Source organism: Amblyraja radiata, chromosome 15 (genome assembly GCF_010909765.2).
Source record: "Amblyraja radiata isolate CabotCenter1 chromosome 15, sAmbRad1.1.pri, whole genome shotgun sequence".
Taxonomy (NCBI): domain Eukaryota; kingdom Metazoa; phylum Chordata; class Chondrichthyes; order Rajiformes; family Rajidae; genus Amblyraja; species Amblyraja radiata.
Window position 1 is genome coordinate 9339739 of NC_045970.1, and position 25064 is coordinate 9364802.

The 25064-nt window shown below is 41.6% G+C and overlaps 1 protein-coding gene across 6 annotated transcripts in view; it reads right to left on the reverse strand.

The window, feature by feature from the left end:
• Window positions 1-25064, reverse strand: part of blnk (B cell linker) — a 200726-nt gene that overhangs the window by 81957 nt on the left and 93705 nt on the right. The window contains exon 1 of one of the 6 annotated variants that reach the window (XM_033033625.1): window positions 13859-13997. The exons of the other annotated variants lie outside the window; for them this stretch is intronic. Coding sequence (XP_032889516.1) covers window positions 13859-13899 — 41 coding nt within the window. The 5' untranslated portion in view covers window positions 13900-13997. Of the gene's footprint in view, window positions 1-13858; window positions 13998-25064 lie in introns of those variants that run through there. 6 annotated transcript variants of the gene reach the window in all.

Consider the following 25064-nt stretch of genomic DNA (forward strand, 5'->3'; position numbering starts at 1 on the left):
GCAAATGTGGCCAAAGAGGCAAGTTTTAACAAACAGAGAGGGCAGGCTGCATTGAGATTGTAAAGTCGTCATAAAAAGCATGTGTGAGAGTTTCAGTAGATATTGAACTGGGGCAGAGGTGAAAATGGAAAGGAATTGTCTTTATAATAGAATGGCCATGTCATGGGGGAGTGACTGGGTGGCACAGTGGCGCAGCGGTAAAATTGCTACCTTACAGCGCCAAAGTACCTGGGTTCAATCCTGACTATGGGTGCTTGTCTATACGGAGTTTGAAAATTTTCCCTGTGAAAGCGTGGGTTTCCTCTGGGTGTTCCGGTTTCCTCCCACGCTCCGAAGACGTACATGTTTGTAGGTTCATTGGCTTCAGTAAAAATTCTAAATTGTCCCCAGTGTATAGTGTATATTGGCTGGCTGGCGTGGACTTGATGAGCTGTAGGGCCGTTCCTGCTCTGTATCTCTAAAGTCTAAAGTAAAGTGGTGTGGAAGAGCTAGTGCAGGTATTTGTTAACAAATAAATGGAAAGATATAAGTGGAAACAGGCAAGGGACTCTCAAATGTGAATGGTAGTGACGGATAGTATAGACAACCTCTACCAAAAGGATTGAGGAGAGGCATTAGTCCGGATAACAGCCCCAAAGATCATCAACTGTAACTTACAAGAGATTAAAGAGATGGAGAAGAATTTAGGGAATAGGAAGTGGCAAATTGCCTACTGCTTAATGGTCAACGTAGAAATGACGTCAGCATTCATGGTGCACTGGATGGATGGAAGGGATAAGGTGCACTCTTTGTGAGCATGTTGACATTTCTACTTGCATAACACTGGTCTGGCCAATCCCAATGATGTTGTTGTCACATTTGTAACAACACAACAATCTGTTACATTTAGATGAGCGGATGATTTCAGAGAATTAGTGGTTTATTCATTTAGCATTTACTTATCTCCAAGGAAGACGTTATACATGACAGGTAAACGGTTAAAATGCAGCTGTTGGCTTTTCATTTTCCTCACCAGACCTTCCCTGACATTAATTCCTTTTGTCAGAAACTTCTTGAGGATGAGAGGTAGGAGAATTCTTGCAGCTATTTTTGTTTCTTCAACGCTACTTCAACAGAAATCTCATTATCGTGTGACAATTGGTGGTTAACGAAAAAGGACAGGGCTTGAGTAAGATGAATTTTATTTCATTTAAATAATTTTGATGAGATGTCCAAAGCTTATTTTAATTCTGCATTATGATGTATGCATGAATAATGATGATATTCAGTGTATCTGTTACAGTACCAAGTTAATTTGAAAGTATTTAAAAAAAAATTATTTCACGAGCACAGCGGGGGTTGCATTATTACATTGTAGCTTCAGAAGGATCAATGTCCGTGAGAAGATGTGAGTAATGACATTGAAAAAAAATAGGTAACAAGACCAGATCCAGCGGCAGCCAGTCCAGGCTGCTTGTATTCAGCAGCACATCGGCAACATATTCTTTCAAATAGTGATGCTGATTTCAACAGTCAAGCAGTTTACTAGCAATCTATCTGTGCTGGACCAAGTCATTTTGAGACAAGTATTTTGTGAGCACTTGTAGAAAACTCATGGGGGCGGCACGGTGGTGCAGCAGTAGGGTTGCTGCCTTACAGCGTTTGCAGCGCCAGAGACCCGGGTTCGGTCCCGACTATGGGTGCCAGGGCCGACCTTAAGCCAATTGGACCAATTGGTCCCAATTGGGCCTCGCGCCTAAGGGGGCCCCGTGCTAGAGTAATCTACTCTCGGCTCATCAAGTACACACAACTTATTGCAATATATATGTAACACCACATTGCAGGTTCTACAGAGATTTCTGTGGTTTCTGTAAATATGAGTAAAAGATTAAGAGTCATCATATGAGTAAAAGATTAAGGGTCATCGGCAGAACATATTTGAGTGGCAATAAGAAGAGGGATGTAGCCAAGGCAAAAAAGGCCGAAGCAGAAAAGGAGAAAGGTGCATTAGATAAGTATTTCAGCAAAACTATCGCAGAAAATGCAGAAGAGCAATTGGAGCTACAACACAGTGAAGATAATGACACCGAAGGAAGCCAGTCTGAAGAAGTTTTGCAAGACAATCAAAGGAGGAATTTGTGTACTGAAAGTAAGATCGGCCATTTCGAAAGTTAAATTTGACAAACAAGGAAATTCGCCTGTTGACATGACTGCTGGTGCCTCTGAGGCAAGGGAGAACGGGCATTCAAAAGCTGCCAGTTTTGTAGAATTAATAGATGATCCTGCAACATGGCCAGAAATGATAAGTCAGAGTGTTAGGGACTATTTAGTGAAAAAAGGACCACCTACAATTATAGTAGAATTTTTCCCCAAGAATGAGAGTGGATCACGTTTTTCAAAATTTCACTGCAAAAGAAAACTGCCAAATGGTGAAATTGTAGATCGTCCGTGGCTAATATACTCTGTGTCAAGTGATAAAATCTTCTGTTACTACCGCACGCTTTTTGATAATAACGCAGCATGTGCACTTGCAAGTTGTGGTTTTAATAACTGGCCGAACATTCATACAAGAATAGCCAAGCATGAGAACTCCAAAAAGCATTTGCAGGCTATGCTCAGTTGTTATGAACTGCAGCAAAGATTATCTGCTGAAAATGCTTGAATTCCTTGCTTGCAACAACAGATCTACCGTATTTCCAAATGTATTTATTTCTCTTCGGATTTTCTTGATAATCCCAGTGACTGTGGCATCTGGAGAAAGGAGTTTTTCCAACCTGAAAGTGACCAAAACTTACTTGAGATCATCAATTCAGCAAGAACGTTTGAACAGTTTGGCAATTATGTCCATTGAATCTGAAATTAGCAGGAGTTTAAACTTAGACAAAATTCTAAAAGACTTTGCAGAGAAAAAAGGAAGAAAGATAACTTTCTCATAATAAAAGGCAATAATAATATGATTCATTTATAATTTATCAATGTTAATAGAAATCCAAAAAAGATAATTTGTTTCCAACGATCCACTTAAATTCTGAAATGTTTTTTTCTGAAAAAAAAAGTAATATTTTTAATAAATCATTTCACAGTATGGGAGGATCGGAGGGCACCACGTAGTTGAAACTGAGCAACATATTATGTTGTAATGATGTTTTGAGTATAGACACTGCATCTGTATGTGGAAAACACCACTCAACTTTCAATACATGTCTGGATTTGAATTTACCAGCTTCTGGAGAGAAGCGGCCAAATGTGATTTTTTTAATATTTGGTTTAAGCGAGCTCTCATGGTGAAAGTTGGAGAGAGTCAACTTGCAAGAGAAACCAAGTAGTTAAATCGTAAAATCCGTGGTTTTATAGCAAGCCTTCCACTCATAAAGGTCTGCAGTAATCAAAGCCCGAAAAGGGTAGGGTGGGCCTGAAGCCCAACATTTACTGCCTGGACTGGTTTTTCGCCAATGGTTATTGGTTTTCCAGGATCTAGTTAATTAAATTACTTTTTTTCCTTTTTTTTTTCATTTCGCAGTCACTAAAACAAGTGATATTGTAACTCTGTACTTTTCAGAGGTGATCTACACATTTTTTTGTTACTTGTAGGCTTACATGTATGCAATTTTATATTAAAATGTAGCTTAGATCTGTTTGGTCCATTAACTCGCAGGCACTTTTTAAGCGCACATTTTGATTTCTTTCCATTCTACCATAGAGATATAAAGTCTATAATAGACTTGTATTTCTATGAATCTACAGACCTTGGCTGATTTTTATATTTCTATGATTCTACAGACCTGGGGCTCACCAAAATTGCTCCCAATTGGGCCCCGCACCTCCTAAGGCCGGCCCTGACGGGTGCTGTCTGTACGGAGTTTGTACATTCTCCCTGAGAACTGCGTGGGTTTTCTCCGAGATCTTCGCTTTCCTCCCACACTCCAAATACGTACAGGTTTGTAGGTTAATCAGCTTGGTATGAATGTAAATTGTCCCTATTGTGTGTAGGATAGCATTAATGTGCGGGGATCGCTGGTTGGTGCGGACTTGGTGGGCTAAAGGGCTCGTTTCCGCTCTTTATCTCTATAAAATAAAAGCAGCAGTACTCCCGTTCTTTGGTAAACCATTCGATTCTCTGGCATGTGGTCTGAAAGCACATATTGCACGTTCCATACATCCCACAAAACTACGTGACATCTGCAAATAGAATACAGAGTAGCAGAGAGTACAGCATGCACTTTGGTAGAAGGAGTAAAGGCGTGTCGAGACCACTTTCTAAACGGAGAAAGGATTCAGAAATTGGGGGTGCAAAGGGACTTTGGAGTGCTGTGCAGGATTCTCAAAAGGTTAATTTGCAGGTTGAGTTAGTGGTAGGAAAAGCAAATGCAATGCTGGCATTCATTTTGAGGGAACTAGAATATAAAAACAAGGATCTAAAGCTGAGGCTTTATCAGGCGCTGGTGAGATCACATTTGGAATATTGCGAGTCCCATATTTGAGGAAGGCTGTCCAAAGAAGGGTCCAGAGAAGCTTCATGAGAATAATGCCGGGGATGATTAGGTTAATAGACTAAAATGCTGGAGAAACTCAGCAGGTGAGGCAGCATATATGGAGCGAAGGAAATGGGCAACGTTTCGGGTCGAAACCCTTCTTCAGACTGATGTGAGGGTGGGGGTGGGGGGGGGAGGAGGGGTGCGGGAAGAAGAAAGGAAGATGTGGAGGGAGGTGCCGTGGTAGTCTGGCCCACTGACCTCTACCGGTCTGAGGCCAAGCGTCAACTCTCAGACACCTCCTCCTACTAATCCTTGGACCATGACCCCACAGACGAGCACCAGGCCATTATCTCTAGCACCATCAGTGACTTCATCCACTCCGGCTCCCTGCCCTCCCAAGCCTCCAACCTCATCGTTCCCCGATTTTACCTTCTCCCCAAAATCCACTAACCTGACTGTCCTGGCAGACCCATTGTCTCTGCCTGTTCGTGTCCTACCGAAGTTATTTCCACATACCTCGACTCCATCCTATCCCCCCTGGTTAAATCCCTCCCTACCTATGTTCAAGACACCTCACACGCTCTTCATCTACTCCAGGACTTCCGTTTTCCAGCCCCCATTCCCTCATCTTCACCATGGACGTCCAGTCACTCTACACCTCCATCCCCCACCAGGAGGGTCTCAAAGCCCTCCATTTCTTCCTCGACCGAAGAACCAACCAATCCCTGTCTACTGATACTCTCCTCCAGCTAGTGGAGCTGGTCCTTACCCTTAATAACTTTTCATTTGACTCCTCCCATTTCCTCCAAATACAAGGCGTAGCTATGGGCACGCGCATGGGCCCTGGCTATGCCTGCCTCTTTGTAGGGTACATCGAACAATCCTTGTTCGAGGCGCACCGTGGCCCTATCCCCGAACTCTACCTCCGCTACATCGACGACTGCATTGGTGCTACCTCCTGCACCCACACACAACTCACTGACTTCATCCATTTCACCACTAATTTCTATCCAGCGCTCAAATACACCTGGACCATTTCCGACACTTCCCTACCATTTCTTGGCCTCACTATCTCCATCGCAGGTGATAGACTCCTGACTGACAACCACTATAAACCCACTGACTCCCATGGCTATCTGGACTACACGTCTTCCCACCCTGCTTCCTGTAAGGACTCCATCCCCTACTCCCAATTCCTCCGTCTATACCGCATCTGCATGCAGGATGAGGTGTTCACACCAGGGCATCAGAGATGTCCTCATTCTTCAGGGAACGGGGATTCCCCTCTTCTTCTACAGATGAGGCTCTCACCAGGGTCTCTTCTATACCCCGTGACTCTACTCTCTCTCCCCATCCCCCCACTCGTAACAAGGGCAGAGTCCCCCTTGTCCTCACCGTCCACCCTACCAGCCGTAACATACAACAAATAAACCTCCGACATTTTCGCCACCTCCAATGTGATCCCACCACCTGCCACATCTTCCCATCTCCTCCCCTGTCTGATTTCCGCAGAGACCCCTCCCTCCATAACTTCCTGATAATTTTTGTCCCTTCCTACCCGTACCACCCTCTCTCCGGGCACTTTCCCTTGCAACCGCAAGAAATGCTGCACTTGTCGCTTTACCTCCCTCCTTGACTCCATTCAAGTAGCAATGTTACAAAATTTTGAGATTTTAAAAATCAAGTCTGCAATTTATCCCATCAGATAAAGCATAAAAATAAGTTTAATGTGACACCTAATTCACTTTCATATCTCAAGTATTAAAAAAGTTATGGCCATTTTCATACTGGGAAATGAGCATCTTGTTCCCTATTGATTTTCTATGGACATAACAAAAAAGCTGTGATCGTGAACAGTCAAAAGCCCATAACTTTCTTAAAAATTAAGAGAACTGAATGAAATTTTCAGTTATCATAGATTGAAGCATTCTGAAACAAATATAAAATAATCTTACTTGGATGACCTGAAATTAAAGCATACAATTAGTTAGTTACCTAATTGTAGCTAATTTCAGACTTCAATTACTAGATCTAAACATCTATCCATTTCTTAATAAATGATTAATATTTTTAAATAGCCTAAATGTCCAAATAATATTCACAAATAATTCACAATAAAACATGATTTTAAAATCTCATTTACATTAATTTATAGACCAAATGGAAGGAATTTAGTGTTCAATTGCTGTAAATTAAAGTCCATTTTAAATCAGCTTTCCAGTGGGCCCCTGTGGAACGCGCTGGTTTAGAACGTTCACATTGCGGTAGATTTGTGCCCCAAATGCCCAGAAAAATACTGCGCGATATAATGGGGCCAAATTGAGATACTCGCAATATTAAACTTAGTATAAAGGGATCTTTAGAAGCCCTTTTTAATGTAAAAATATACAGCCTACCTTCAGATATTTGCTTTATGAGACCCAGCGGGTGCGGGTGTTCGCGGGTTCAGAGATTGATTTTTAAACTACTATAACTATTTTACGAGGCCTTTAAAACTAATAATAGCTTTTGCGACGGGGTCTTTCAGCGATTTTTCGTTAATAATTAACTAGGCTGAACATCTTCGATTTGAACAGCCTAGAGAAAATCGCGTTTTAAACCCGCCCCCTCTAAACGGCGCCAAAATCGCGCACAACCTCAGCGGCAGATATTCAACGACGCTTCAGGTAGGCTTTGCAACATACCTAATTCAAGGACCCAAGCAGTCGTTCCAGGTGCGACAGAGGTTCACCTGCACCTCCTCCAACCTCATCTATTGCATCCGCTGCTCTAGATGTCAGCTGCTCTACATCGGTGAGACCAAGCGTAGGCTTGGCAATCGCTTCGCCCAACACTTTCGCTCAGTTCGCAATAACCAACCTGATCTCCCGGTGGCTCAGCACTTCAACTCCCCCTCCCATTCCGAATCCGACCTTTCTGTCCTGGGCCTCCTCAATGGCCAGAGTAAGGACCACCATAAATTGGAGGAGCAGCACCTCATATTTCGCTTGGGCAGTTTACACCCCAGCGGTATGAACATTGACTTCTCCAATTTCAGGTCGTCCCTTCTTTCTCCTACCCTTCTCAGCTCTCCTTCAGCCCACTGGCTCCACCTCTTCCTTTCTTCTTCCCGCCCCCCCCCCCCCCCCCACTCTCACATCAGTCTGAAGAAGGGTCTCAACTCGAAACGTCGCCTATTTCCTTCGCTCCATAGATGCTGCCTCACCCGCTGAGTTTCTCCAGCATTTTTGTCTACCTTCGATTTTCCAGCATCTGCAGTTCCTTCTTAAAGGTTAATGTGTGGGGAGTGTTTGAATGCTCTGGGCCTGAAATTGCTGAAGTTTAGAAGAATGAGGGGAAATTTCATATAAGTTCTGGGTAATGAAAGGCTTAGATAGAATGTACGTGGAATGGATGTTTCGATTCAACGGCACAGCCTCAGAATAAAAGGAAGTACCTTCAAAATGGAGATGAGCAGGAATTTCTTTAGGGTGGTGAACTTGTGGAATTCATTGCCACAGATGGCTGTGGAGGTGAAGACATTGTGGTTTTTTAAGGCAGAGATGGATATATTCTTTATTAGGATGGATGTTAAAGGTTACAGCGAGAAGGCGGGAGAATGGGCTTGAAAGAAAAAAATTGATCAGCCATGATTAAATGGCAGAGTAGAATTGATGGGCTGAATGGCCTAATTCTGCTCCTATTTCTTATGGTATTGAAAGCGCATCATAGAAAGGCTATATATGTATAAGCGCACTGTAACTTTTATAATTGAGTGAATTGGTTCTGTTAATTGCCTGCTATCACTGATCTTCCTTTGAGTCCACTGCCACCTTATTCATTTTGACCAGTTAGCAAACAAACGGCCTTCATGTTTTACGTATATTTTATTATTTATAAAATTATAGTTATCACAGTGATAGTATAAATACAAATAAGACAAGAAGGAAAATCTTTTCCACAGGATTTAAAGTGGCAACTGGGATCAGAATTGATAATTCATTTAAAAAACAAATAAATGATTAACCTGCCTGAGCAACTTTGCCGGTCTGCTATTTTAATGGAAGGCATTGATCCATTTAATTTGAATGCATTAGCGCCATGTTGTACCAGTATTCTGAGGAAGGTTATGTCAATTGATCAAACTGTAAAATGTTTTTATTACTAACAGTAATATTTTACTCCATGTTGGGAAATGCTTTATTATGGATAAATAGTTAATCAGAAATTTAAAAAGACAATATGTTCTTGTTTATGAATAATCATTTGTCAAATTCTCTTCTACATTCTGTTTTGATAATATTTTTTATATAATGTCAGTTCCTACAATACACAAGGGTTCCGTTCAGTGAGTCTATAATTTGATTTCTCTGTGTTAGAAACATGTATTTTCCAGAGCTATCTACATCTTATTGCTCAGCAAATACTTACTATAATTGTTTCATTTCATTGCATATTCACCCGTTAAGGCATGTTACGCTCCGTATGAGGCCACTCACACAGAGATCTGTGGTTCCAGATTGCAGTGGCAAACGCTTACATTTACTCTAAAGAGGCCAGCAAGTCGGCCAGTTGTATCAAACCAATTATGCTAAATAGAGAAAGAAATCCTGGAGCTCCATACTCAACAGTGCAGCTCAATATCCTCTTCTCCACAACAGTTGGGGGAAGTCAGTCGACGCTGGCCATGGCAGTCAGACCCACCTCTCAAAAAGTTACAACTATGTTTAAAGAAGGTGAACGATGGGAAGCCATGATCCCTGGAGTACTTGTGTCAAGATAAGACAGAGACAAATGGAGCATTTCAGTTGTAAATGAACAGGAGTGCAGAGTTATACACTGGCCTCCTGCAGCTCTCTTCATTCAACTAATACCACCAGATTTTTACCTGTGAGGTTTTAGTTGCTTTGTCTGGAATGCATGTGAATAATTTGAGGGTCATTTAGTTACAACATTAAAATAGAGCTTTCTACCCTCAAGTAATTTATGTTCATATGTGACTAAATGGCATCTGTTGAAGCTTCACTCCTCTAAATCTGTTCCCTATGCTGTTGGCAAGAGTCCCCCACGTTGTGCCTGCAGTGTGGCAGGCTTTCAAATAGTACTGAACAAAGCATGCAAGGCTGTACATAAGTGAAGCACTGTGTAGCTCTATCTAAAGGGATTTACAATCAGTTTTGGCTGATTTGTCAATATAATCCAACAATCTATTTCTGTTCATTTCTCACTTGAAACAGTTCCGTTTTATTCCCAACAAATAATGAGAATAATTCCTTTTAATTCGTCTGTTGATAATTTTAGCCTCCTCGTAAAGTGTCTGCAAATTTTGTTTCCAAAATATTCTTGGGGTAGATATTTGTCTTTGCCTGCATGCACTAACCACGTGATATGGAAGTGTATGTGTCCTCATTGATTTTCAGTCCTTTCTGAAATTTGGTCGCACTGAGGTTAAGGTAGCTGAATTTTACATGTCCACAATACTAAACTGTGCTTGCAACCCAAGATGGATTTCTATGCTGCAAAGTTCTAATTCATTTACATTGAATTTAATTTGCAATTTGAGCATAGAAGCTCTGGGCTCAAAGGATCAGTTCACAATTCAACATCAGAATAATGGCGGCTTTCTGGATTTATACTCTCCAGGATTAATCACTCAAACTGCAATGTTGGATGAATGGAGACACTGAGATATAACAAAGAGAAGGGGATGACCATCAGATTGAATCAGATGATGGAGATAACAATCAAAGTCCCAAGGAATTGTAGTGGAACAGTGGATGCATAGACCATATTATTATATGTAGTTTTAGTGGGCTCTTGTGACAAAATCCTAAAATATCATGCAGAATATTTAACTTGGAAGTAATGTATTTTAATTTAATGCAAGCCACGTTGTCGAGTTATTGATAAGGTTGATGAATAATGGTGTATTTCCATGCATGATGTTATAGCGTGACATTTGCTACTACTTCTGCATTGGGGATTGAGTTCCCTGTTGAAATATCCATCCTTTGAAGATCAGCAATAATAGTCTCTCACTCTTGGGAGGATTTACACAGCCACAAAATAATGATGTTTATTCTGGATAGGTGCCAATACTATGTGCTCAGCTGAACTTCACCAGATTCACAGAGAGGAGAGCCAGCAAAGGTTTTGCAGTTCCTCCCAAAACCTCTCAGCCTTTCCACCTTACTTTTCCAGCGTAAGACTTCAGAATATATTTTTCCGCAAGTCCAGGGAGGAGGCTGCTGATTCCGCACATCTTCAAGATACAGTAAACCAATTTACTGTTGTGTGGTGTCTTTTTTAAATTGCTGTTTTTTCTTTTTTTCCCTCCCACAAATATGTAATATGTGAATATGTGATTCTGTTCCATTCTGTTTTGTAATTTTTTTTGCACAATCCGCAAATAAACTTGACTTGACTTGACTACAGTGTTGCAATTTGCCACGGCTCCTTTGCCGACGCCTCACAATCCTGGGACCTCTTCCACACGTGGAAATGTCCTCATCTGCACATTCTTCTGAGCAGCATTAACCATCTTGACATAGAAAAATACTACCATTTCTTCCACCTCTCCGAGTAAAAAATTGTGAAAATCACCATCCAAATGTACACCTTAACCTCAGCTGATCAGGAAGATACTTCATCAGCAATTTCTCTCCAGTGATTAGAGATGACCAATAAAAGGTCATCTTGCTACCAATGCTGATACTCCATACCTGACGTCTTATTCCCCTCAATGTGAGTGTACACAGAGTGTAAAAGTAAAAATGTAATGAAAATATATTCAAACTATTGCTTAGACCACAGGCGTATCGTTTACGGTGTGGCACATCACCACAGAAAGGATGATAAAACTATATATAAGAAAAGACTAGAGCTGATCAGAAACATTTATAATGTCTACCACAGCAGATGGGTTGTGACAATAATTCACCTGACTCACCAAAGTCCTTTCAAGATACAACCTGCTGGAGTATTCCTTATTCATTTGAATGAGTGCAGTTCCAGCAGTCGGGAGCCATGGACTATCTACAACAATCTCTAATTGATGCTCTGCTGCTTAACCATACAATGTGACAGTGGTGCATACCATCTGCGAAATGCACTGCAAATCCTTTGTCCATGGTTTTTGGACATCTCTTCCCAAACCTAAAGCTGCCACTGCTTCAGAGAACAAGACCTGCAGGCAGGTAACAACACCAGACCTTGCATGTTCTCCATTAGGAGACACATCGTCAGGAGTTTAAAATATATTGTTGCTCCGCCATCAAATTCATAGAACTCCGAAAGGCAGCATCAGAGACCATTCTCACATTCAGCGCAGCGCTTCAGAGAGATGGCCTTCCAAGAGCAATTAGGAACTGATATTAAATGCTATTTATTTTTAGGAAATATATTGGAGCAGGTTTGATTTAAGGTAGGTGAATAACATTTTAAATTACGAAGTGTCTTGGTAGTAAATACAGGAAGACTAATTAATATACTTGATGGGTAAAAGACATTTTAATTTTGCATAATTGGATCTGTACGCATTAAGAATCATGAATAAACGTAGTTGCTGAACCCAGCAGTTATTTGTAAACAGATAAAACTCTTTAACCACGTGGCAGATAGAATTGTAAAATAGTTCAACAAAAAAGCTAAAAGGCAATTGAGGCTATACTGATTCTGTCAAAGACCAAGGTTTACTTCCAGAACCCAGATCAATTTACTCTTTAAATATTTTGAAGGACAAATCTATTTTTTCTGTCCTCTCAGCAATGTAATCTCAATCCTAACCATTCATTGCATTAAATATATTTTCATAATTTTGCTTTTGTTTCTTTGCTGAACTATTTTAACTTTCTCTTCTTTCATCTACTTGGAAATGGTGGCATTTAGTAGATGAAGTTGCTCTTCAACCCGCCACGTGCTGGTCATTCCACAGCCTGCACATGTCTTCCTGTAACTAATCTTTATGATTGAATACTACACTTAGATACTTTATGCTTTTATAGCCTTTTTGTCATGAGTACTGAAGCTAAAAGGTGAGTTAAGAGGCATTAAACAATTCTGAATATCTTTGTGTGGGAAACATACAAGCACAGAACTTACTGAAATGTTGTAACAATCTACTTGCATTGCAATCACTGGTGAAATTTACAATGATCCAGCCATTGGTATTTTACCAAACATTCCTTAAGGCTGTGAGAACCAGTACAAAAGCATCAGAAAACATCATCATCAATCAGCACCCAAAGAAGATATTCCTTCTGTGTTAATTACATATTTGATTCCAAGAGACTGCTGATAATGTACGTTAGCTCAACTTTCAGAATATACAACTGTAACAACTATTTACGTTTGAATGCAGTTCTCTCTGATGAAATGAAAATGGCTTTCAGGATCCAGAGAATAAAGATTTTTTTTAAACACAGTCATGAAATCATCTAAAGGAGGACTCTTGACTGTTTTTTTAAAGTGGAAAATTCAAGATCTAAAAAGTTATAATTGGCATTAAATAGAGTTCACATTTGATTGTCATGAGAACAGTTTTTCTCAGCTCTTTCTTTCACAACATAAAATGTGATCAGTGGCTGATGAATTACTGGCAAAGTGTGGTCATGACCAAGGCTGTCTGTAGTAATTAGCATCAGATCTCAAACATTCAAATATCTTCAATGAAAAGTGAGGAGGTAAAGTTCAACAAAATAGTTATTACTTGAATTTGTACAAAAGCTTCACAGCCTTTGTAATTGTAATCTTTAGATGATTGCTGTGAAAAATAATCAATTGGGAAAATGGGTTTGAACTTTGAATGGCATCAAATTTCTGCATACTCATCATATTAACCAAATATTAATACACATTCACGTCGTCCGCCCTTCCCATGCTAATTCCATGTACACCAAACTAAACACTCACTCATGTCTCACAGCTATAATACATTTTTGTTATAGCAAATTTTGTCAAAACAAATGTTGGCTGATCTAAACATCTTCACTTCAGATATTGGGATATTACACATCTTGCCAAAATGTTAATTGTATACTGCACAATTCTGATTTAAGGGCAGGTTATTTTCCTTTGGTCACAACATAAAAATATTCATGATTTTCCACTTTTCATTTCCATTGAGTTCAAAGACTTCATATTCATGCAGGATCATTACACTTTTGCAATCAGATCTAATTATGGGAGTGTTGTACCAAACAATCCAACAGACACATGTTGTCAGAGTTTCAGTGTAAAATTACACATTGCCACATGTGCACTTTGCTTAGTTTTACAGTTGCAAATAATTGATATAGTCAGGTCACATTCTGCACTTCAAACAAACAAAGAACAAAAGAATCTTTGAAAGGTCTAGTTATGTAAGTAACCATTTAATATATTTCAACTCTAATGGCTCATTTCTTATCAAGAATCTTAACACTCACCTTATTTTCTCACTCTGAACAAGTTTATTAAAGGTTTCCATGTTCTCTGACCAGAAAATAAAGTTTTGCAAATTGTTTGCATCTGTGTGTGAAATGCAGCTGCTACCAGGAGGTCAGCCAAGGCAGAAGTATATTTTTTGCATCATATCAGATGTTTTTCATACGTATGAGTGACAAATGACATCACCTACCACAACCTTTGACGCTGTCTAAACATTATTCCCTGAAATCGTACGATCATGAGATGTATGTTTGAAGAACTTAACCAGTACTTGGTAAGTCACAAATCATTGAACTCATCCCATTAGTTAATATTTCCCAAGAACTAATTATAGCCAATAATGCAGAACTCACATAATGTAATCTTAAACGGACATGTGAATAAGTGAAAGGGGGATTTTCTGCCAATTTTAACCACATTTTCTGTTTTGAATCCATGGCACATATAAAAAAATGATTTAATCTGTGGCACTTCACTTACATTAAAATTGCATTTTAAAATTAAAGTTCTATCTTTATTAACATCTTGACATATATTGATTATATGGAAATTCTAGACTGTAAAACAAACATTATTGCATTTGAATGGGAATGACTTCTAAGAAGATAAAAATGGTGACTCTTACTAGCCTGAAATAATTTTCACACTCATACATTTGAAGACTTAGATATGTGACTAGAAATACTTCAGTATCCATTGAGGCAGGATGAATCATCGTTGTGTGGGATACCTGTGTGATTTTTGGCCAATGTTCTGATCATTGAAAATTTCAATAGCATGCACTGTTGTATGGGGCTTGCACACAGAGAATAACTTTTCTTCACACAACATGTGGAGATTCCACAAAGAAAAGTAACAGGTAAGCCTAGGCAAGTAGCAGGAGAGAGGCGACATGTGGTCGCGGGCATCTGGATTGGGACCTGGTGGAATGGAATCATTCCTGTCAGCCATCAGTGGCGGGGTCTGGCCACACTAGATCATTGGAGCTGGGAGCTGAAGGATGAGTTAGAGGCTTGGTGTCAGAGCATTTGAATCTGAGGTGAGTTGGATTGGAGCTGGGAGGGGGTGGACTGGTTGTTCGTACAGGTGCGGTGAGCTCGAGATCAGTGTAGAGTGGGGCAGCAGTTAAACGGTTCAGAAAGATATTGAACAGGGCTTACTCGGGTAGCTCTCCCAGCACAGACCTGCGACCCGCCACTATTAATACCAGAGGCTCTGACCACTCATCATGTTCCCCGGGGAAATGTGTTCATTTTGATTCTAAGGCACGCCCTCAGTTGGTCATAATGCTACCGTTTCTGCACAGCACAGCACAGCACAGCACAGCACAGCACAGCAGAAACAGCACAGCACAGCACAGCACAGCAGAAACAGCAGAAACAGCACAGCACAGCACAGCACAGCACAGCACAGCAGAAACAGCAACATAATCAGCAACTGTGGGTGTGCCTTGGAACTACACAACTAATTTCCCTGGGGCATATGGTGAATGGGCAGAGCCTCATTTATTAATGTTGGCAGCTTTGAATGAAAACATTTAAACAGCAGTAAATCGAGGACCTCTAAGCATGTCAGAAATCCCAGATTCACTGACAGATTCAGGATACCAAACCTGTTACTTCACTTTGCTAGACATAAAAATAAAAAAAAACTATCAAAGATTTACCACTGTTTGCGTGCCTAGTGAACGTGGGGATGTTGCTTTGCTGGCTGTCAAAGTGTGTTTCAAATTGTGGGCCAATCAAACAAAAAAAGCAGAGAAGGAAACAAATGGGAAAATCAGTTGAATGAGCACAGATGTGCTTAGACTTCGTCTAGTTTATTATAAATCCCCCTACAGTGCAGCATCTACCATGGAAAGAAACACTTCTGCTTTCTGGTTTTGGGTCACCGATTCACAACATATAACACAAAATAACTCACAAACTTAGTCACACCCAAGAAAAAAGTAACAACAGCTGCAGATGCCAGTTAAAGATAAAGGATGCATTAAGTAAAAACAGAAAAATCTGGAAATACTCAAAGGGACTGGCAGCATCTGTGGAGCAAGAAAGAGTTGCCACCAGCCAGCCTTACCGCCACACCATATACAGCATTTGTTTAAAACATAAAGAGGGGGAGGTGTAATTTCTTGGGATTTAGTTTCGTTTAGTTTGGAGATACAGCGTGGAAACAGGCCCTTCGGCCCACCGTGTCCACACCGACCAGCGATCCCCACACATTAACACTACCCTACACACACACTAGGGACAATTCTACATTTATACCAAGCCAATTAATCTATAATCCTCTACATCTCTGGAGTGTGGGAGGAAACCAAAGATCTCGGAGAAAACCCACGCAGGTCATGGGGAGAAGGTACAAACTCTGTACAGACAGCACCCGTAGTCAGGATTGAACCTGGGTCCCATGTGCTGTAAGGCAGTCGCTCTAGCACTGCACCACCATGCCACCCTAAGGAGGTATTACAAATATTGCTGAATTGGAATATTTACCAGTTATTATTATTAAAAAATGGTTCAGTATTATCAACCAGAAACATAGCCTCAGCTAACTAAATCCTTGGTTTGGTGACATCTGTAGAGTTGCCAGTTTTGGAGGAAGTGCTCCCGATCCCGACTTAATTAAGTTGATGTGATAGATGCTGTCTGCACCGAGTTTGTACATTCTCCACGTGACCGCGTGGGTTTTCTCCGGGATCTTCGGTTTCCTTCAATACGCTAAAGACCTACAGGTTTGCAGGTTAATTAGCTTGATGTATATGTAAATTGTCCCGAGCGTGTGTAGGATAGTTTTAATGAGCGGGGATCGCCGGTCGGCACAGGCCGAAGGCCCTGTTTCCGTGCTGTATCTCTAATCGAAACTAAACTAAGTGTAAGAGATGTTTACCGGAATAAAAACTGGTCTCCATGGGTTAAATTATGAAAAGAAACTACTCAAACTAGAGTTGTATTTTCTGAAAGTTGAAGGTTATTTGATTGAAGTTTTGGAGACAAAGAGAACAAAGATGATTCCTGGAGAGAGTTTATTTTCAGCTGGGGAGTCTAGGAATTTGGACAAGGCTTAAATATTAGAATTATACTTTTTTAAGGAGTAAAATCAGGATTCCCTGTTATCTGGAAGCAGCAGCAGAAATTTGGCAGACTTTTGCATAAATGGCAATTGATATGATATCAACCAATAAATATAAATCTTGAGATCTGCAGATATTTGTTTACCAAATGTATTAAGGAATGAGGAGAAAACACAAGTCTGTGGGGCTGGGTTTACATTGTAATAATTTCTTAGAATGACATCTAATGTTTAAGGGGTGGTACTGCCTATTCCTATGTTCTTAAGTTGAGGTGATTTTAATTGGATGAAAAGAAAGCCAACAGATTTTTCGCATCTCCTGACTAATATTTCTCTCCATCACTGCTGCTCACAGAACTTGCTCAGAAAAACTATTCTGTCAGAGTCAGTAGAAAGTTGAAAACCGCTTGGTGGTTTTTTTGTTAGTTAAGGGTATTCAGGGTTAGGGAACCCACACAGGTAGAAAACAGATCAGCCACGATACAAATGAATGGTGAACTTAGTTAAGGTGTTAAATGATCTACACCGATTCTTGTTTATTTTGGCCATCCACCTTAATGTTACTGAGCTCTTCACCGAAATAGCTAAACTTGGACAACAAGCTAGAATATTGTGTAGGAAAGAACTGCAGATGCTGGTTTAAATTGAAGACAGACACAAAAAGCTGGAGTAAATCAGCGGGACAGGCAGCATCTCTGGAGAGAAGGAATGGGTGACGTTTCAGGTCGCGAACCTTCTTCAGACTGGGTCAAGCTAGAATATTGATAGTCTGAAATTATGGAGTCAAAATAAAAGTAAATTCTTATTTACCACAGTTTGAATAAAAATATCAATTCGTTATATTCGGTTTCATCCCAACAAAATTAACATCTACAATTCTCCATTTCCATATATTGCATGTGGTTTCCCATGATTAGTTAATGAGATATGTAGTTGTGAGTGTTGTATTTAGCTGCAGTAAAGGTTATGCTTTGTTTTTTAGCAGAACTGATGGTTCTGTCAAGTCAATATTTCCACTTCAGAGTGATATCAAATTAAGAGAGACATTTGTTGCAAACAGACCCCAGGGAACAGCAATGCTTCTACTTCCCATCTGTTAACTCTATGCCACGCAACTCCTTGTACTCTTTCAGAACGGCAAACCCCCCCCCCCCCCCCCCACAGTCCGCGCTACTTTGCCTTTCGGATCCACTTACCAACATAGGTCATGAACATTGCCTGAGTAAAACCCTTACAGGCCTCTCCTTTTTATCGTGAGCTCCAGCCAGATGGCAATAGTCATCTCTAGCCTTCCTGCGCCTCTCCAGCATTCTAATTTTCCATTTCTAGCTCCCCAAATGTGTCGGACATTGATTGCACATTTACAGTTCTCCCCATCCACATCCTATAACCAGAGATGCTGCCTGTCCCGCTGAGTTACTCCACCTTTTAGTGTCTATCTTCGGTATAAGCCAGCATCTGCAGTCCCTTCCTACATATCCTAGAATTGGAGTATGCTCATCAATGAACTAAACAACAGTGTCTTCATGTTCAAAATAATATCCTCTCAGAATATAGCTGTCAATTCACAAGTCAGTTGCAATAGCTTCTTTCACAAATAATGCGCTTGAATACAAAAGGGGTAGAGGATGAGAAAGTACAATTAAATTCCTTCATCGATGCAGCTTGATTTCAGGCACAGTCCATTTGCAATCACATAATATGCATCAAAGCTCTACTTCCTCGTGAAATATTGATGTTTGGAAAATACCATCAGCATCCGCCATTGTCAGGGAGGAAGAATTTCAAATTGGCTGCAAAAGTGAAATTAAAATTTATCAGAAGTAAAAATAGTTTAATATAACATCAAGAAAGGTGCGGGAGGTGCTATCCACAGTGGGTGAAGTAGATTTAGAAATGTTCATGTAAATGCCAATGTAGACCAAATGGTGTTATTAAAATGAGTAAATACACGTTACTGTGGTTATCGCCCGACACCTCTGCTCAGTCCTCCTGGGCCTACATCATCTCCTGGTTGCCAAACACTTTAACCCCCCTCCCCATTGCCATACCGACCTTTCTGTCCTGGGCCTCCTCCACTGTCAGAGTGAGGCCCAACGCAAATTGCAGGAACAGCACCTCATATTTCACTTGGGCAGCTTACAGCCCAGCGGTATCAATATTGATTTCGCTAACTTCAAGTAACCCCTGCTTCCCCTCTCCCTCCATCCCTCCCCCAAGCTAGTTGTTGTACTAGTTTCACTGTCGTCCTGGTGAGTTTCATTGTCTGTAACTCGTTTTCACCTCGCCCACCGCTAACAATAGTCCATTTCTTTTATCATCATTACTTTTTGGCATATCTTTCATTCATTTGTTCTATATCTCTCAATAGCACCGTCTATATCTCTCGGTCCCCCTTCCCCTGGCTCTCAGTCTGAAGAAGAAGGATCTTGACCCGAAGCGTCACCTATTTCTTTTCTCCAGAGATGCTGTATGACCCGCTGAGTTACTACAGCTTTTTGTGTCTATCCGTGGGTATCAAGCTGGGCACATTTGACACCAGTTCCTTTCTTCAGTATTCTGAGCAAGCAGCTGTAGTTGTATTGATCAGAATGCATTTGTTCAAGGCATTGGAAAGCTGAGCTGCATCCGCACTGGGCTTCAATGTGAAGCACAATCTTTGCCCCTTGGTAGTCTATGGCCCGAAGAAATGTTAATGGGAGAGTAAGCAAATATATGCCTCTTGTTAAGTGAGTGAGGAGCCATCACACTGTTTCTGAATATCCAACAAAATGCTGGAAGTCAGGAAACACAAGGCCAACTTATCTTGAAGATAGACACAAAAAGCTGGAGTAACTCAGCGGGTCAGGCAGCATCTCTGGAGAAAAGGAATAGGTGGCATTTTGGGTCGAGACCCTTCTCGACCTGAAACATCACCTATTCCTGTTCTCCAGAGATGCTGTTTGAACCCAAAGTATATTTAATCAAATAAGTTGGAAGGGAGTATTTAATAGCATATTGATGAACTAACAGGCACATTCAGAATTTCAGTTGGCCCACATTAGAATATTTGCAGTGGTTAGTAATGAAATATTCACAAGGTGCATCAGATTTTGATCCACCATACATGTAAGTCGTTGAAAATCAGCTGTATTTCAACATATATGTGCCATGAGGTTTTGTTGTTGGATTTGAAGACTACTCATCAATCCGTTCACAACATCACTCACTTCTTGTTGCTCCACACATATGTTCATTCCTTTGTCCTCGAGAGGTCCTGTGCTCTTCCTGGCTACCCTCTTTTTTTCAAATGTTCGTATAAAATGATTGGATTTTCCTTAATCCAACTTGCCAAGGATGTCCATTGTCCCATTAGGGTCTCCTAATTCTCTGTTTGAGTTCTTTCCTGCTTTCTTTATATCCCTTTGCAGGCCTCGTCTAAGCTTCTTAAACTTTACATACTTTAGCTTTTTAATTTTAGTTTATTAGTTTAGTTTAGAGATACAGCGTGGAAACGGGCCCTTTGGCCCACCGAGTCTGCCCCGACCTGCGATCCCCGCACATAACACAAGCCTACACACACTAGGGGCAATTTACACTTATACCAAATACACACACCCAAGCCAATTAACCTCCAAACCTGTACGTCTTTGGAGTGTGGTAGGAAACTAAAGATCTCATAGAAAACCCATGTGGTCACGGGGAGAACGTACAAACTCTGTACAGACAGCACCCGCAGTCAGGATCAAATCTGGGTCTCCGGCGCTGTAAGGCAGCAACTCTACTGCTGCTCTACCGTGCCACCATTCTGTTTAAATTTAGAAAGTTTCTTGTCATCCATGATTCCTGAAACTTGCCATCGTTATCTTTCTTTCTTTCTTACTCACAGGAACATGATTGGTCCTGAATTCTGATCAGCCTGTCTTTGAACGACACTCTCATGTCAGATGTGTCTAACCACATCATTGCCACTCCCTATCTACTCTCCCAGGGCCAAGGAAAGAGTGTTTATGGCTCTGTTTCCACCAATCTTTCCACCACAACGCACAAGAAACACAAGAAGCACAACACGCCATAGTATGCAGATGTTGAGAAGTGTGTTCAGCTCTGGCTGAACAATTTCTAATCTTGTGATGTGGAATCAATAAGAAGATCTACTCTCCCCACCACCTCCTTAATGCTGTTTTGATTTGCCTTTTCCCCATTTAGCAATGTCCCTCGAGGTCCAGGATCGTGCTTACACATGACTATTTAAAAACAGGAGTTGTGATCACAGTTCCCAAAATCTGAAACCCCAGTCATCTGGCCAGGCTCATTACCCAATACAAAGTCTAGTATGGCCCAATGTAGTTGTGACATTCTCCCTGATTAGTTATGCAATTCTCCCACCTCTTTCACTTCTCTCTCTATCATGTCTAAATCATTGAATCCTTAGAATGATGAGCTCAATGTCCTGCCCATCTCTCAACCAAGTCTCTGCACTATGCATCAATCCAGGATCTAAACACTCATTGTGTAGGAAGACATTGTGTAGGAAGGTAACCACAGAATGCTGGAGTACCTCAGCGGGACAGGCAGCATCTCTTGATGGAAGGAATGAGTGATGTTTCAGGTTGGGAGCCTTCTTCAGACTGACATTCTAAAGTCTGAAGGGTCTCGACACGAAAAGTCACCCATTCCTTCTCTCCAGATATGCTGCTGCCGGTCCTGCTGAGTTACTGCAGCTTTTTATGTCTCTCTTCAGCATTACACTCATTGCACTGAAATAAACACACTTGTGTGTTTGTTTGTGTTTATAGTGTGTTTGACCATCCCGACATTGGAGGTTTGTCTATCCCGACGAGAGGGCCTGTACATCGGGCCGTCCGTAGCGGCGACTATGGAGGGGTTATGGCCCCGACCACGGATGAACAAAGGAGGAGGACTGACTGAACTTTGTTGCTTTCCACCACAGTGAAGAATGCTGTGGTGGATGCTTGTGTTAAATTCATTTTGTGTTTTGTGTGTTCTTTTTAAGTGTATTGCTGCTGGCAAATTCATTTCACTGCACCTTCGGGTGCATGAGACGAATAAAATTGACTTTGACTTTGACACTTCAGCCCATCAGTCCCATTGTGTCCATTACTATGCCCCTTCCTATTTTTTGTGTGTCCTTTCTATCAGCCTTACTCGGTCTGATCCCTACCTTCCCCTCATACCACTTGTTGATCTGCTGCTCTAGTTCCCCCCCACCCCACCAAGCTACAATTAGCACTAGCATTCTTCTCCGCAAGGATATTGGCGCCTTTCCAGTTGAGGTACAATCTGTCCTAATTATATATGTCCTAACTGCCCTGAAAGAGAGCCCACTTTCCTTGTCCACTTTCCTGCCCTTTCCCTATAATCCTCGATTCCCTTGCTGATTGGAAATCTATTTCTTTCTGTCTCTCAATGTACACAAGGACAGTCCCCACACAGCTAGCTCTCTGTGGCAAGGATCTCCAGTAGACCAGATGCATTTGGCATTCCCGGTGTGGCCTCTTTTATGTCTTCGAGATCAAGAGAGCACGAGGTGACCATTTCTCCCACCAATTCCCACCCCCTTCCAGTCACCTGCCTCTTTCCCTTCCTTTGTACACTCATCTCCCTTCTCTGTACCCCATTTCTCATTTTTACCTCTCCCCTTCATCCTGTATCTCTCCCTCCAGCTATACATTTCACTCCTCCTCTTCTCTTCTATCTGACATCCATTTGTCTCATTTTCACCACAAGCCTTTGTCACTTATTCCACCCATCTGCTAATAATCTCCTCCCCCCACTTACTTGTACCCATTTATCACCTTGGCTTCTAGACTTTGTCCCTTCTACCCAGTTTTCATCTTTTTTTTTCCTCTTCTCCAATCAGTTTGAAGGGTCCCGACCCAAATCGTTATCTGTCCATTTCCTCCATTGATCCGCTGAGTTCCTCCAGGACTTTGTGTTTTGCTCAAGATTCCAGCATCTGCAGTTTCTTGAATCTCACTCAGTGTTTACCTTGTCTAGCCCCCATTAAAAATCTGATCTGTCTCAATAATCATGGCAGAAGGCAAAGAGTTGCAATAGCGGAAGCTTTTTCTGGTTGGCTGCCAGTGACTAGCGGAGTTCCGCAGGGCTCGGTGCTGGGGCCGCTACTCTTCACGTTGTATATTCATGATTTGGACGAGGGGATTGAAGGCTTTGTGGCCAAGTTTGCAGATGATACGAAAATAGGTGGAAGGGCAGGTAGTGTAGAGAAAGCAGGGACTCTGCAGAACTTGGACAGGTTGGGAGAGTGGGCAGAGAAGTGGCAGATGGAATATAGTGTAGCAAAGTGTGGAGTCATGCATTTTGGTTGTTGGAATAAAGGCGTAGACTATTTTCTAAATGGGAAGAGAATCCAGAAATCAGATGTGTAAATGCTGGTGCAGGATTCCCAAAAATTTCATCTGCAAGTCAAATCGCTAGTAAAGAAAGCAAACTCAATGCTAGCATTTATTTCAAGAGGCCTTGTATACAAAACAGGGATGTAATGCTGAGGCTCTATAAGGTGCTGGTAAGGCCACATTTGGAATATTGTGAGCCATTTTGGGCATCTTATGTGAGGATGGATGTGCTGGCTCTGGAGAGGGTCCAGAGCAGGTTTACAGGAATGATCCCAGGAATGAGTGGGTTAACCAATGATGAGTGTTTGTCGTCACTGGGCCTGTACTCGCAGGACCTCATTGAAACATACAGGCTTGGATAGAGTGGATGTGGAGAGGATGTTTCCACTAGTGGGAGAGTCTAGGACTCGAGGTCATCGCCTCAGATCTTATGACATGACTTTATGACATAACTTTATGATCATTTCCTTTTCTTCTAAACCACCGAATAGAGTCCCAACCTATTTAACCTTTTCTCACAAGGATAGCTCCTTTGTATCCAGGACGATCCTTGTGAACCTTCACCAAACTGCCTTCAATGAACTAGGTACTTTATGTAATAGGAAGGAGACCAAATGTATTTGCAGTGGTCTAAATATAGTCGCATTCAGTAGCACAGATGCTGTGTCTTCCCAACTTTATAATCTACCGCCGTTGAAAGAGAATAACAATATTCAATATCTTCCTGCTGCATATGTGCGCTGATTGTACTAACTGATCTTTCACAATGTCCTGCCTCTTTCAAGCACTCTTCTTCAAATGTATTCTGACCCCTTACCTGTACACCCTATAAAATCGTGCCATTGTGTCTTTTTGTCTTTCTTTAACCTTTCTGATGAATTGTAACATTTCACACTTCTCTATATTAAATTATATCATCAACATTTGCCTATTTAGCCACCGTGCCTATTTGTTTTTGATCACTGAACACTTGCTCGTGGTCCGCCAAGGCCTACTGGATCTCCCGGTTGTAATCCATTATTAACCCCCCTTCCCATTCCCATACTGTCCTTCCTGTCCTAGGCTTCCTCTGTTGCCAGAGTGAGGCCACATGCAAACTGGAGGAACAGCACCTTACTTGTGGAGCTAACAACCCAACGGTATGAACATTGAATTCTCCAATTATAGTGAACTTACAAACTCTTCCTCCTTTCTTCCCCTCCACTGCCCCCCCCCCCCACCCCCATCCCTCCCCACCATCTCTACCCCCCCCCCCCCCCCATCTCTACCCCCCCCCCCCTCCCCCCTCTCTTTCCCAAATTATGCTGGAGCAGCTTACAGCCCAATAGTATGAATGCTGAATTCTCAAATTACAGGTAAATTACAAACACACTCCCATGTCTTCCACCTCCCATTCACCCTCCCCCCACCACTACCCCCTAATTCCCTGTGTCCTATCTGGACTTTCCTTCCCTCCCCTTCCACCTACATTCCTTCCTCTGGCTTCATAATTCTTCAATCCTTCTCTCACACCTTTAGTCCTTTCATCTCTGGCCTTTGTCCAACCATCAGCCTATACAAACCACCCCTTACCTGAATCTAGGTATCACTTGCCAGGCTGTGTCCTGCCCCTCATCTCTTCCAGCTTTCTCCCCACCCTCCCCCTACAATCAGTCTGAAGATGGGTTCCAACCTAAAATGTCACATATCCAAATTCTCCAGGGATGCCGCCTAACCTGGTGAATTACTCCGGGACTTTGTGTCTTTTCCTTTGTAAACCAGCATCTGCACTTCC